This window comes from Podarcis raffonei, chromosome 9, assembly GCF_027172205.1.
Source record: "Podarcis raffonei isolate rPodRaf1 chromosome 9, rPodRaf1.pri, whole genome shotgun sequence".
Taxonomy (NCBI): Eukaryota; Metazoa; Chordata; class Lepidosauria; order Squamata; family Lacertidae; genus Podarcis; species Podarcis raffonei.
The window spans coordinates 30,422,482-30,435,736 of NC_070610.1; the positions used below are offsets into that span (position 1 = coordinate 30,422,482).

A 13,255-nucleotide genomic window follows, 5' to 3' on the forward strand; every position below is an offset into this window, starting at 1 on the left:
GTAGCCTTTGGTCTGATACAGTCATGAAGATCTTGTGTACATGTATTGTGGGGGAGGGGTTAGAGAGAATCGTTTAAAAAGAATTTTAAATTAGATCTTAATAAACCCATGCCCAATCCCGAAGACTCAAAGTGCATACTAATGAGTTTACGGTCTTTTGAGTGTGGGAGGGAGAAGAAAACAATTGACTTGCTTGCATCCCTCAATGTCCTTGGGCTCAAACAATCAAGCCCAAGCAAGCAACATGGTCTCCTATCTCCCAAACAATACAGCACTTATTTAAAAGGGACCACAACAATACTAATAGTAATTAGGCTAAATGACTGGATAAACAGAATGCAGCCCTCTTGAAAAGCCCATGTGTTTCCAGGCCCTCTCTCCTGTAAAACAGTTTGGGTGACAAAGAAAGCATTTGTATTCACAGTCACTGCTACTTTTATGCAAGACGACTTCCTATAGATTTCCTGTCAGGAAGAGAGCTTCCTTTTAAAATAGCCGAAGTGTTTAGATACAGTACCCATTCCTCCCAAAACCAATATTTGGAAAGGCAAAGGACAGAGTTCATTAAAAAAAAAAAAGGGAGAGAGAGAGAGTCAACCCACAAAGAGGCCAAAATTACTTTTCCAGCTACAGTATCACATGCTAGATTTGCTTTACATCATTCTTGTTTCAACTGCCACTTGTGCTATACTCCTAACAATTATAGTGTATTACTCATAGTGGACATGTCACCTGCTCCCTCTTCTCCCACCCCCCACACCATACGTTCTTGCATTGTAGCACTGCAGATTATTGCCTCTAGGATATTCAAAGATGTAACATTCTGTTTTAGAATGTCCAGACACAATAGGCATTACCTTCCCATCCCCCAAACATGTACAGACTCATATATGTGTCTATATTACTTATACACATACACACACCTCTGGAATCAGACAACTCAGTATTGATAATCAAACTGGACCATGCAACCACTCTCCAGAGTTTGTTTTTATGAATACACACATACTTTGCAGTTAATTCATGCTAATTGTCACCTATAAAACTCTTAGGAGAAATACATCTGTTAAAAGGATAACTCTTTCAACAACACTGCTTTCAAGAAAAACAAAGAAACCTGTTTTTCCCCTCCATAGTCTTAATACAGTTGCAGAAAACTAATTGACTATTCTGTTGGGCATTATCTAATCATTCTGATCTAAAATGTTCCAAATCTGTCTCTTTTGGGGGGGGGACTGCACTGTGATAATGAACAACAGCTCAGATTCTAGGTGTATACAGTGAGGCCAGATTTCTCATAGGTGTGTTGCTAAATGTACTGCAGCAACCAAACTATAAACAATATAGTTGCTTTTCAGCTCCTTAAAGCATAAATTAAACTTGTCATTTCATTTAATGCATACCTTCTGAGCAAAACAGATAAGCTTGTTCACCAAAACTTAGTCAAGTAATATTTCCATAAAAGATTTCTTCTTTATGTTTATGGTTGCTAACAAAAGAATGTTCACAAGAGATTCTTAAAACATAAGAATCTGCTCCAGTACTGTTTAAAGAGACCTATTTATTAGAATGCAAAGGAATAAGTTAGGTATGTAAATTGCTGATAACCACCAAGTTTGACTTGAAACTGGGGATGGGATACAGGAAGGAGATGGAAAACCTTTTCTAGATACGTATAAGAAATCTTCATTTCTCTAAGCTAGAGTCTCACAGGGAAAAGTATGCCTTGATGATAAATGGGATATTTGGCATCATGGTCATGAAACATTATGTCGGATTGTCACACTAACGAAGCACTCAAACAACAAAGGAGGCTTCCAAGATATTTTGTGCTTCTCATCAACATTCTCTTAAACATTATTTCCTGTTCCCTCCTGAACCTCTCAAAAGGGAATCATAGAATGAATGGAATATAAAGGCATCATTAAAAGGGAGGGATGAGGCATTTCCTTTCATAATTTTTATTAAAAGATGACTGTTTCCCCTTGTTATAATCTTCCACAGCTTTATTGTTTGTGCTCTTATCCTGCCATGCATGCACAAGCATGTTGGTGCAGTGTCCATTATTTCTAAAGACCTTCCACTGAAGCAATTGAATAGATGAACATACACATGTGATACATATCCACAGACACCCTGTCCTCCTAACACACAAATGTTTATATTTATACTTATTTTTGTATAACCAAAAAGAACTTCCCCAGACAAAAACAGTCAACTGGGACACGAAGGCTCTATTCACAGAACCCCCAACAGCAGCGACACTTTTTGTTGTTGTTTAGAAAATGAAACGCAGAAATGCCTATTGAGATAATTGCATTTAGCTGGATTAAGAGACAATATCTGATTTGGTAATCATGATTTAGCAGAAGGAGACCAGGGATGCAGATTTGGGAGTGGGGGGGGGGGGGAGAGACTTCTGGGATCACATCTACTAGGCATTTTGATTCGTTGAAAATACTGATCTGACCATTTTTCTCTCCATTTATTTTAGGGGGAAGCGGGGGGGGGGGCTGGAAGGCTTTAAACACCATATTGAGCAGGCCCTGCTGTGAATCTTCCTGAGGTACAAAATGGTGGATGTGAGCTTTAAAAGAAATTGCATTATTCATTACAACCTATGTTAATCAGTCACAAGATAACCCCTTTTTTTTTACACAGCACAGGGGAGATAAACAAACATGCGAGCCCATGCCTTGAAACAAACATACAGATGTATACACACACACACACACACACACACACAGCCAGTTACTGACCAGATGTCATGTAGCCCCGTGAAGCCTGGGAAAGGAAAGCTGGGGGGAAATGTTTGTGCAGGCGGTAGTCCTTTTCACTGCGGGACCTCATGCGATCAGAGGCCCGGTCAGAAAAATCAGAGCTAGGCCAGGCTCGCCGCAAGGTTGTACTTCGCGTCTTCTTCATTTTGAGGCTACCTGCAGTCTAATCCACCACGAGCAGCAGCAACAGCAGCAGCAGGAGCGGCATGAGCCAGGAGGCCTCACGGCTTGCTCGCTGCACTCGTTTTACACCCGTCTCTTTACAGGCACCGCTCGGGTCGGCTCTGCAAGCAACATTTTGCCACTACCTTGTCCATCAAGCAGACCGCAGGTCCTTTCCTTTCCCCCCTTGGAAAGATCCAATTCTTTTACACACGTCCCACAATGCATTACACTTCATTGGCGCTCAAGCCCGGCTTGTAGCTTCCAGAGTCATGTGGAGGAGAGGCAAATTATGTGGCTTCTAAGGCGGGGGGGTAGTGGCGGTGGAGGAGGAGGAGGAGAGCGACCGAAAAAAAGGGGGGAGGAGGGGAGAAGAGAAGCGATCTGCAGCGTGGAAGCTCTGGGGTCCCAAAACAATAGGTCGATTCAGCACAGAAAGGCTCGGCCAACTGTGATCTGCAACACAAAAGGCCCGGGCGAATTAGGCAAAGCAGGCTGCCTTTGGGCTTGACCCGAAAGACGGCAGGGAGCAAAGCAAAGCAGCATCGGGTCTGCAATGCCATAGGAATCGCGGGGAAGTGCTGGTAGCGGCCAAAGGCTGGCTTCCCCCGCCCTCCTCCAACCTATCAGAATCCGAGCAAAACATCAATGGAGCAGCCGAAAAATCATGGCTGCAGCAGCAGCAGCGACCATTCTCCCCGTTAGCAGCTCTCGCAGCTCCTCCTGCCGCACTGGCAGAGCAAGGATCCCTCGCTCGCGCGCCCACTCAAGGTGTACATAAACCTACAAGCAGCAGCGATGGTGCTCGATGCAGATGGTCATCATGGCCGAGGGCTCCCGAGTCCCGTCTCTTCCAGGCTCCTGCAGCCGGCCGTCCTTCCTTCCTTCTCGCATGCACGCTTATTCCTCTTTTCCCATCACCGCCTGTGTTTGCCTACGTCTGCGCCCGTCGAGCCGTGCCAGCTCCTCCAGCCTTGGGGGGCAGCCGGACCGCGAGATTAAGCCCAACGCGCTTTGCTTTCTGCAAATCCGGTGCGTTTGCCTTGCCTCCCTGCTCCTCTCCGCCTCGACTACAGTGAATAGCTATTGAAGGCAGGAAACAAGGCAGCCACCCAGTCTTATGCTAATCAAGGAGCTGCCTTAAGTTAGACGCGCTCAGCCAGTCGGGCTGCACATTCTCATGTAAAATAGCCCTGGGCTCACCCGAACCTTCGTTTGTGCCCCAGCCTATAATCAGCTTGTGCGTATTTACATACAAAGTTGTATTTTTTAAAAAAATTTTAAAATAACAATCCAGCCTCTACCTCCTCTCTTTTCTTACAAAGAAAAAACAGAAACGCCTTTGTTTTTTTGTTTTGTTTTGTTTTTTGAAACCAAACCTGCCTGCTAGATATCTTAGCCTGCCCAAACAATCACTGAGGTTGGAAAGGGGGTGCGGAGGGATGGAGAGAGAGATTGGTGGAGGGAACCCATTCATTTGACAGCTGGAGAGGAACTCTAGGACAAAAGTAATCAAACTGCCTAGAAGCAGCTAGTACTACTACTACTTCTTTGGCCCTTCTCTCTCTCTCAGCACACACTGCCAACCAATCAGACTCTATGAGAAAGGCCTGTAATCTCTTTTGCAAACCAAAGCTGTTTCTAGTCCAATAGCCAATCATTGTGAGAAAACAATGCATGCAGGGTACTAAAAGGAGAGAGGTCCAGTTCTGTTTGGGATGTGCTATTAGCTGGAGAGCACCCAAGCAGCCAGAGAATGACTGTGGGAAGGCTGTAGGATTCTGTTCTGTCTGGAGACTTCGAGGGATACACACACACCCCACCCCCTCCACCCCTTTTACCTCTCCACCAAAAGGAATTTTAACTATGCTTGTTTTTAACCGCAAGAGCTCTTAAGGCCAATAATTTTCATTCGGAATAACATTATTTACTATCAAACAATTCAGAGGCCTTGTTTATCTATAGGAACATTTCTATCTGGTGCCTACATTCCACTCTGGGCAGCTGAAAGCAATCAAAAGTAACCAAAAAGTACAATAAAAATTTATAAGGTACAATATAACACAAATAGACTAGAACAGCAGATAAAGTAAGGTGTTAGATAAAAAAACCAACTCCAGATAAAAAAAACTTTTCGAATAAAACACACACCTGCCTAAAACAGGAAAGGTTTTGCCTCATGGCGAAACACCATAAAAGAGGCGGCCAATAAAATCTCCAAGGGCACAGAGTCCCAAAATTTAGGTGTGACCACAGAGAAGATTTTCTCTCTAGTCCCTATTTATCATGCCTCTGTCACAGTCAGGACATAAAGAGCCTCTTTGGAGGCTACTACCCTTCCAGCGCGCATGCACGCATGCACTTCTATGCTTTCATTAGCCATTCACCTGTTCACTTAAAAAAAAAAGTCGTTTTATGCTATATAAACAATACTCTGAGGAAATGGACGAGTGTGGTGAAATTGAACTTCCAACAATACTTTTCAGTGTGGACCTGAAAGGGTTAATTTCTCATATGCAAAGTAACAGATTAAGAGCCAGGGACATTTTTCTCCCTTCATTGCTGAGCTCACTAGTCATTACAAAGCTTTTGCTCCCCAGAGCCAATGAAGGCCACACTAGGACTAGAAAGGTTTAAGAAGAACTTCTTCCTTTCCTAGTCCCTGAGAACACATTTCCTGCCACTTATTTTCATTGAGATGTCATCAATACTTCAAAGCTGCCCAGAGATATCCAATGTTACATACATGAAATTAGTCACCCAAGTTGCCACCTGAAAATTAAGTTAAAGGTAAAGGGACCCCTGAGCATTAGGTCCAGTCGTGACAGACTCTGGGGTTGCAACGCTCATCTCGCTTTATTGGCCGAGGGAGCCGGCGTACAACTTCCGGGTCATGTGGCCAGCATGACTAAGCTTCTGGCGAACCAGAGCAGCACACGGAAACACCGTTTACCTTCCCACAGGAGCGGTACCTGTTTATCTACTTGCACTTTGACGTGCTTTCGAACTGCTAGGTTGGCAGGAGCAGGGACCAAGCAACGGGAACTCACCCCGTCGCGGGGATTCGAACCGTTGACCTTCTGATCGGCAAGTCCTAGGCTCTGTGGTTTAACCCACAGCGCCACCTGAAAATTACTTTGCTGCTAAACATTCTTCCCTCCTCTTTTTTTGCCATGCTGCAATTCTCAACAGCTTAAAATATATAAATGGTAGTTCCCATTTCATCCAAATGGAGAAACTGCGGTTACTGGGTTGAGAGCAAGTCAGAATCTTAAACCAACTTCAAGGTCACCATGTTTCTCTAGGGAATTTTAAATATCACCTTCCATAGGTAATTTTGCTGCTGTTCAGCTGATCATTACCGTAATGTAAGAAAGGTGAATTAAGGACCATAGATACGGTTGGGGTTGTGGACCTCCTTTCACCTCCTTTCAACTTCTAATTCGGCCATGGATTTGTAAACAAGTCAGAGGTTGAAGTGAGTTCAAAACATTAACCCTAGGCCAAGGTAACAGATTGTGTAAAGAGGTGCTTTGCCTTCATTGGTTTTACAGATTACTATTAATTCATCACAGAGACCAAGAAGTAGCTTTGCTCATTAGCACAAGTTTAATTTACCAATGACAACCACCATATGGTTCTCTTTGACTTAAAAGGAGAAAAAGTGGTGGATGCAATCTTTCTGCAGAAAAGTCATTGCATCATCCATTACACAGCCATCTCTTGGAGAATATCGCTAAGGCTAAACGTGGCAGGGGTTCATTTAAACAAAAAAGTCACATGGGAAAGCCATGGGAGACCATTTTCAATGGACCACAGTGTCATTGCTCCAAACAAGTCAGCAGGAATAAATTAAAGTCAGTGAGGTTTCCAGGTTAAGCTGCCAAACTTCTGCCACTCAAGACATCACCATCTTAATGTTCCCCACTTTTCTTCCAGTACAACACAAAGAAGAACACAACTACCATTTCCACAAGCACTTCCACGCTATATATACACACTGCTAACCATCTGTGAAAGACTACAACAGTTTCCCCATTGAAAGCCATATTAAACAACGAAAGGTTCTCACGGCATATAATTATAAATAGGCATATCTGTAACGTAGCAATGAATACATAAAAACCCTATATCCATTATTGCCAAAATATTTCACATTTTTAAAAGGTCATGGATTTGAAAGGTGCAACTTCAAAAGTAATTAGGCATGAGTAAGTGGATGCTTCTTAAAAAAGAAAGTAATAAATACTGGAAGTTCTATATGGATTGCGCTACTTATCTGGAGATAAGACTGAATAAGCTTCTAGTTTAGTTTACCGGCAACACCAAAGTAAACAGAATAACAAAGCTCAAAACAGTCATAAAAAAAGACAGAAGGTCCACACAGACTGGATAAACAAATATACTAGCAAATAAAATTCACTGCTAGTAAGAGCAAAGTAATGCACGCTAGGGACAAACAATCATAACTACACAATGCACATTCATAGGTTGGCTGCAGCTACCTAATAAACTGATCATAATAGAAAGTCCACCAAGAATGTCAACGCAGTGTGTTGAAACAAAAAAGTCAAATGACTTCAAATAGATTAAACAAGTTAGTGGAGGGTACATTTCAGTAGAATTTAGCCATGACAGATGAAGATGTACTGGTATTTCCCATGCTCAAGTGCTTCTTTCTGTCTATGACATACTAGAAACAAGAAGCAGGGGGATGATATTGTCAATTTGCTTCACCAAATCCGCTCCACTTCCCAGTGGGGAGGAGTTGCGGTGGACCGCGTGGCCACCCACTCCCCACCGGGGATCCCGGCCACATCAGAGCCCGGCCAGCCAACCCGCTGGCTGGGGGGGCGTGGCCGGGGCCGTTTAAATGGAGGAGCGAGCCAGAGGACTTCCTCTTTGGCTCACTTCCTCAATCACCCGCCCTCCCTCCCTATTTTGCAGGTTAGGCAATGGCCTTGCTATGGACTTCGGTTGGTCGCCTTGATTGTCCAAGGGGCCTTGGTTTTCGCCTACCTAGTAGCAATTGTCACAACTTTGTTAGGGTTGCGGTCAGGCATTGTTTGACCTTGTGGGGGGGAGGGGAGGTGTGGCCATCACCTGCCCCTCCATGTTTAAGGGTATTCCGTTAAAGGAACCCGGGGGTGTTGATCTAGTCTGAAGCCCGGTTGGGGGGCTAAGGCCTTGACACGACCCCGACGGGAACACCGGGGGAGCTTGAGTTGGTTTGCATCGACAGGGCTCCCCCTACCGGTGGCTTACCCTTACTGGACTTCCTGCACAATGGGCAGGAGTCAGATATAGTCAGGTCCAATCAATGCCTAAGCCAATACCGCTCACATTCTGTAATTTCAATAAAGTTGTGGCCAAAATTTGCCCAATAACATAAACCTAATATCCGTGTCCTTGTGTGAGTTATTTCCAACAAGGGGGTGGCTGCAGGGTCTTGACACGCAATGCTCATCCCTGGGACACTGGATCAGTTCTTGCAAGCTTCTTTAGTCAGTCCAAAAGCTGGTGTTAGATTGGCACTACTGGGACACCAGCAGTTTCTCTAGCCTTTAAATGTGGAAAGTTTGGTCTGGGGTCAAGGCCGCCTCTTGACTAACAAGCAAAAAGCATCAGAAGATGTACACATTTCAGCCTTCAACTGCTAATGTTAATTGAAACCTTAAAGAGTTCAAGGGTTCAAAGGGGGGAGGCTGAGATGGTGAAAAGTTTTGTTTGGAAAGCTCAAAAATGAAAACAGAGTTCTGCATCCATCCATCTCTTCCACATGAAGTAAGCAACAACAAAACCAACAAGTTTAGGAGTTCGGGGACAATGACTACTTAGTGAATAAAATATATATTTTATATTTTAAATTTATATATTATATATAAATTTATATATTAAAGTTCTACGCTGGATATAGCAGAAATGCCCCAACAAGTGTGGATGTTATACACAGAGAGTGTGCAGGCACGGAGGTTCAACTAATTACCACTTGGTAAGAGTCCTGAATCTTAATAGCAGGGGGAAAGAGGCTGGAATTTCTTAAACGGAGAAAAGGAATTGGGGTTTATTATACACATGAGTTGGCAATTACAAACGCTGCAGTGCTTCCCCTCTATCCCTTTTCAGGTCACTTTCAAAAGAAATGACTTTTATGAGCGGCCCAATACTGGGTTACAGGAAGTCCCACGTTTTGTCTTTCTCACACTGATACTGAGGTTCACTAAGCAAAGTAACATGAAGAAAGGACACAGTACAGCATCTCTCTTAGGATGTCTGCCACTGATTTAATTCGTTCCCTTTCAAAAAATGCTCATCATCATCCAAATCAGATATACAAAGGGCGCCACAAAAAGGAACAGTTGGCAAGAATCACAATCTTTTGGCTGTCTCCATCCTAAGTACGTATAAGATTGTCTCCACTGATGGAATTGAATTAGCACCACAGTTGCCAGTTTGACACATTTCAGGGTCTATCTTCTTAGATGCAATGTTTGAACAAATTTTGTCTTTAAAAAACTTGAGAGATAGAGAGAGAGACAGCAAAGCGATTCCCAGGCTGCCGTTGTAAGAGCAGGATCTTCCAAATATAAAAGCAGGAGCCATTCAGACATCCTCAGGCTAGTCTGCCACTTACCTGCAGAAGGGCAACAGGTATATTATGCTATTGTACTAATCCAGGCTTAATTACAGAACCTTTTAAGCTTATTTCAGATCACATTTCTCTCCCTTCTTGTGGTTCTGGGATGCACAATAACAGGAATGCAGTGCTTCTCTTCCATCAGCTTTTGTTTTCCTTTGTTCTACAATGTGTTTATTTTAACAAACAATTACTTTTAGTCTGGTTAGATTCCCCATTCTCTAAATGTCCCATCGAGAGAAGAAAGGTTTTCCTGACTTATATCCTATTCTGCTTTTTAATCCAAAGGCTTGTGCCCACAGATACTCATTTCATAGGTGGCAACCTATGACTCAAGGCTCATAATTCTTACCCTGCATTTTTTAAAGAGTTGAAAGTGAAGCAGGAAACCACCTCAGTTTGAAATAGCTGCAGCCATGCTTGCATGAACAATTACTTCAGTTTAATAAATCCTAATCCTCTTCAGCTCATACCCCGTCCTCTGTGTCAGACAAGGGGACAGTGAGAAGGAAGACTGAATACAGAGTCCTTAGAGAGGGGCCCACAGTCACTGCCATTCACACGGACATAACCAGAGAAGCTTTCCAAGCAAATGTGACCTGAATAAGGTCACATAACCTGTTCTTAGGATGCTGCTGAACACACCAAGATGGCGCTAGGAGGAGCTTCTTCAGTTCAAGGGATGCATTCTTTCCCAGGCAACCTTTCAAGGGCCACATGCAAGGACAGAGGCAATGGGTGTAAATTTAACCTTTCTTCCCTGTCTCCCACATGCGCACATAATGGGGAAACGTAGTTTGAACTAGTTTCTATAGACACTCATTCACCCGTCCCTACAGTCATCTCTCAGAGAAGCAAGATGTATTATCAGAATTCAAGAACACATTCCAAACTAGGCAAAACTGTTTGGAGTGTATAGCAGAGCCAGTGAAAGGTGTGGCCTAGGGAGAGTTCCAAGACAGAGAGGAGCCTGGAGGTCTGCCTTTGGCCCCCAGGACCCCATATTCATATTCAGTAGAAAATGAATAAAGCTTCTCATTCACTTCCCAACAGAGCCTTTGATCCCAAAAAACCTTCTCCCCACAAGCACCTCAGCCACTTTCTCTCATGATGAAAATTCCCTTTTGCTCAGACTCATTACAAAATTCTTCCTCTTATGCCACTTATTGTGCATCTTCATTCATTCATTCACTTACTTACTTACTTACTTACTTACTTACTTACTTACCTACCTACCTTAAATTTGTATACTGCCCTTCATCCAAAGATCTCAGAGCAGTTCACAGCATACAAGTTTCTACATACTAGCAAACAGGAGTAGCTAAGGCACCTAAAGGAAAGGCTTTGCCAAATTCTGTTGGGGGATCACAGCACCCTTTACGCTGAATATTGGCTTGAATGAGAATCAGCCAATGGGAAAGCAAGTGTTGCTGCCCCTGCCTGCCAGGCGTTTCTCAGTTCTGGATTAAAATTTCTTTCTGACCAGTAAAGGACACTGTTGGGTTAAAATATGGTGAACCACAAAACAGCAGTTCTGGAGAATGAGTCAAATAACAAAGGAGGGTAAGTAGTGGAGAGTGGGGGATGATAACTGGGATGGCACAGTTATGGAAAGTAGATGTAGAGAAGGTGTGGAGAACAAAAAGCAGAATGGCATGTTGCAAACACAGCCAAAGCAAGGAAAGCGATTAAGGCTGAAACGCAATGCAATTTACCAGGGAGTAAGTCTTATTGAAACCAAGGGGCTGTGCTGTGCTGACTAATGTCGTCTCCAAAACACATCATGGCTCTCTGATGGACTGAGGGCCTCACTAATGAAAAAAGTACAGAGCATGTGTTTTCAGGGGGGAAAACCCAGGTATTATAAATATCCTCAAGTTTCACCTGGTTGATTTAAGATTTTACAAGTTTCACAGCTCTCATAATATGTACAACATCATACAGAGCTTAAGCAGAGGGGGAAAGGGTTTAGTACATTTCTCATGCATTTTGCATAACCATGTTCTATGGCTGTACACAAGTCAAGGGCTGAAATCTGGAGGATCTCAAAGGCAAAGGCCATTTTCTTTTTCTCAGGTAGCAGCGCATCTCCACATAGCACTACAAGGTGCATTTCAAACTTTTTCAGCTTTGAAAAAAAAAGTAGTTGTGATAGGGAGGAAGAGCTTGCTGTTCAGAAAAGAGAGGTACTGCTGCATGAGAACATGAAAACTGCTGTGAGGATTCTGCCCAATACTCAGTCTTGCTGTTTGATTTTGAAATTGATTTGAAATTCGTAAGAATAAATAGCCATATTTAGCAGAAATGTGCTACCAATACAGTGCGCTAATTTTGGCATGATCCTTAGAGCAGGGGTACAGAACCTGTGGCCCTCCAGATGCTGTTCAACCCCCAGCTCCCATCAGCCAGCATGGCCAATGGGCAGGGATGATGTCCTCTCAAACTTGTACTTAAGACTGGATCCTGTTTTACTGTACTTTCCTCCAACCCTTGTGTGTCAGACAGTACCGTACTGGCATGCTGAGGATACAGGTGCTTCTCATTTTGGAGACTTGAAAACATCCATATTGTAACTGCTCTGCACTGGTACTGCCAAGATTCATGTGACCCATACATTTCACAGGAGTTTACATATCAGTGGCTTGGAAGGAACAGCAAAGCAACAGCAGAGGTAACCATCACTATAGTGATGTATGTTGAGACAGACAACCACTCAGAAGGGTCCAATCAGCTGAAGCAGCAGAGAGAATAGCATTATGGTCTTATGTGGCCTGTGGGCCACCTGTTAAGCACCCTTTGCTTTATATTATTTCCCTTCAGCTTCTCAACTAAAACATTAACCGTGCTAAGGCATGGTGTTAAATGCTGAAACATTCAACAGCTGCTCTCTTGTTACAGGCAAGATTGTAGAGACAGCAGCTTTAAAAAGCCACAGGGTAACTTGCCCTGCTTGCCAGTGAGCTCTTTGATGAAGATGGGGGAAGAGACAAACAGGTGCCTACTGTTATATTTGGACAGCAGATAAACCGTGTAATGGCATTTGCTAGAGGAAATTTATTATCTTCTTCCCTTATAGCATGCTGTCATTTAAAATAATATGCAGTACAGCTGGCTTCTATATGTCAACTTGTGGCCTTTGTGCTATAGATATTTGAAACTGTGGAAAACAAAAGTTGAGGCCAGCATTTATCCCAGCCCAAAATACTATTTAATTTGTCCGTAGGTTTGTTTGTGTAACTTATTTTTATTACCACGTTTTATTTTACATAGAAAGTTAATGGATTGTCATATGGTTGGTGGTCAAATGCCACGTCTACAATAAATATTCTTATTACTGCAGGAGTAAAACGATCCATGAGAGTCATCTTTTGAGATGCTGTTACACATGCACTTTAACTGAAAAGCCATGTGAGCAACTTGTTTTGCTTGGAAATACATTTAGTTGGTTCATACAAACAACACAGTAAGCCAAACTAGGTTTAGGTGGTTTATTCTTGGCTACAGCTCATAGTTGGCAAGAAGAGAATTTAGTCATGTGCTCGATTCAGATGACACATTAGTTCAGGGGTCAGCAAACTTTTTCAGAAGGGGACCGGTCCACTGACCCTCAAACCTTGTGGGGGGCCGGACTATATTTTGAAGGGGGGGGGAGAATGAACGAATTCCTATGCCCAAG

General features: G+C 43.2%; 1 protein-coding gene across 4 annotated transcripts in view; it reads right to left on the reverse strand.

Annotated features, from left to right (window-relative positions):
- Window positions 1-13,255, reverse strand: part of STOX2 (storkhead box 2) — a 127,887-nt gene that overhangs the window by 76,771 nt on the left and 37,861 nt on the right. The window contains exon 1 of one of the 4 annotated variants that reach the window (XM_053402511.1): window positions 2,760-4,093. The exons of the other annotated variants lie outside the window; for them this stretch is intronic. Within the exon in view, the coding sequence (XP_053258486.1) occupies window positions 2,760-2,925 (166 nt within the window). The 5' untranslated portion in view covers window positions 2,926-4,093. Of the gene's footprint in view, window positions 1-2,759; window positions 4,094-13,255 lie in introns of those variants that run through there. 4 annotated transcript variants of the gene reach the window in all.